The sequence below is a fragment of the Dendrobium catenatum genome, unplaced genomic scaffold, assembly GCF_001605985.2.
Source record: "Dendrobium catenatum unplaced genomic scaffold, ASM160598v2 original_scaffold_167737, whole genome shotgun sequence".
Lineage (NCBI taxonomy): Eukaryota > Viridiplantae > Streptophyta > Magnoliopsida > Asparagales > Orchidaceae > Dendrobium > Dendrobium catenatum.
This window is the reverse complement of record NW_021486161.1, coordinates 24099-25648: the sequence shown is the minus strand read 5'-3', so window position 1 is coordinate 25648 and position 1550 is coordinate 24099. Positions and strand designations below refer to the sequence as shown.

General features: G+C 48.6%; 1 protein-coding gene across 1 annotated transcript; it reads right to left on the bottom strand.

Annotated features, from left to right (window-relative positions):
- Positions 1 to 438: 438 nt before the first annotated feature.
- LOC110103019 lies at positions 439 to 1290 on the bottom strand. The gene has a single exon (XM_020831565.1). The coding sequence runs from the start codon at positions 1288 to 1290 to the stop codon at positions 439 to 441; it is 852 nt and encodes a 283-aa protein (XP_020687224.1).
- Positions 1291 to 1550: the final 260 nt, after the last annotated feature.

Below are 1550 nucleotides of genomic sequence, written 5' to 3'. Positions count from 1 at the left end.
TCATTTTGTCGTAGGCTTGTTCCATATCGACCTTTAAGGCCAACCATCCTTTGGCAGACTTGGAGACCTTGAACATGTTCATAATTTCCTGCCCCAAAAGGCAGTGATCAGAGATTGATCTCCCCAGCACAAATGCTGCTTGTTCCTCAGATACAATGGACGACAGTATTCCTTTGAGGCGGTTGACTAAAATCTTAGCAATGACTTTATATATGGTTTGACAGAGACTGATCGGTCTAAATTTAGAAGGATGATCCGCATTATTACCCTTAGGCAATAGAACCACCACCGTATCCTTCCATTCAGGCTCCATCCGTCCCGAAGAGAAGAACTCCAGGCACGCCAAGGTGACCTGCTCACCAACAATATCCCAGAACGATTTAAAGAAGGATGCTATCACCCCATCACGTCCAGGGGCGCGATTCTTGCCCATCGACTTCACCGCAAGCCAAATTTCCTCACGGGTGATCTCACAGTCCAGAGATATACCCAGCCGCTGCATATTGGCGAAGTGCAGATCAAGAGAGGGCCACCCGTAGTCAACAATCTCGGTATGCTCCCATTTGCTCTGGAAAAAATCCTCCACCATTCTAATAATCTCAGACTGATCGTAACCAACCTCCCGTCCGGGTGCTTGAGCTGATCAATGAGATTGGTTCTTCTTCTCGCCGACGCCATGTTGTGAAAAAACCGTGTGTTCCCATCTCCCTCTTCAATCCACCGAACCTTCGCACGTTGCCCCCACCAAGTCGTTAACCTGGTCAGGGTAGCCTTCAACAGTTGGACTTTATACCTGAGAGATTCAGATTGAGCCTCCGAGAGGCCAGACGGATAGCAATCAATTTCCTGCATAGTGCTTATCTCACGGTCAAGATCATCCTTTAGCTGGTTCAACATTTTGATTTTGTTTCTACTCCAAAAGAATAACGCCTTCAAAGTTCTCTGGCACTTTCTCTGCAGGATCTTCGCTTCCGAGCTAGAATCCTGTACCTTCCACTTCTCCGAAACCAATTGCCACGCCTTCGGAAAGCTGGCCCAAACATCCTCAAACCAGATCCAAGAGGAATAATTCCTCTTCGCGCCCGCCTGAACAGAGCAGAGAATGGGACAATGGTCAGAAGTAAGCCGAGAGAGATGCTTAACCTTCAGTCCCTGAAATTCATCCAGGATGGATGAGCTGATCAAAAACCGGTCTAGACGCGAGTAAATCCGACTTCCGGCATCCTTGTTATTAGTCCAGGTGAAAGCAGTCCCCGAGAAACCAGGGTCCACCAAGCCGTTTGCATTCATGAAATCCCCCATGTCACCAGCCGCAGGATTGAAGACAAAGGATCTCCCCCCTTCTTCTCACACTGTGCCATAATGCAATTAAAATCCCCTCCCCACCACCAAGGGGGCGTTAGCAACGTGATGATGCGAGATGTCTTCCCATATCCGTTGCCTAGTGTATCTGTCCTTGTCCCCGTACACAACCGCAATCTCCCAAGACGGAGTGCCCGTCCACCTAAACCTCCCCATAATACACTGGTTTGTTTGAAAGGTGACAGAAA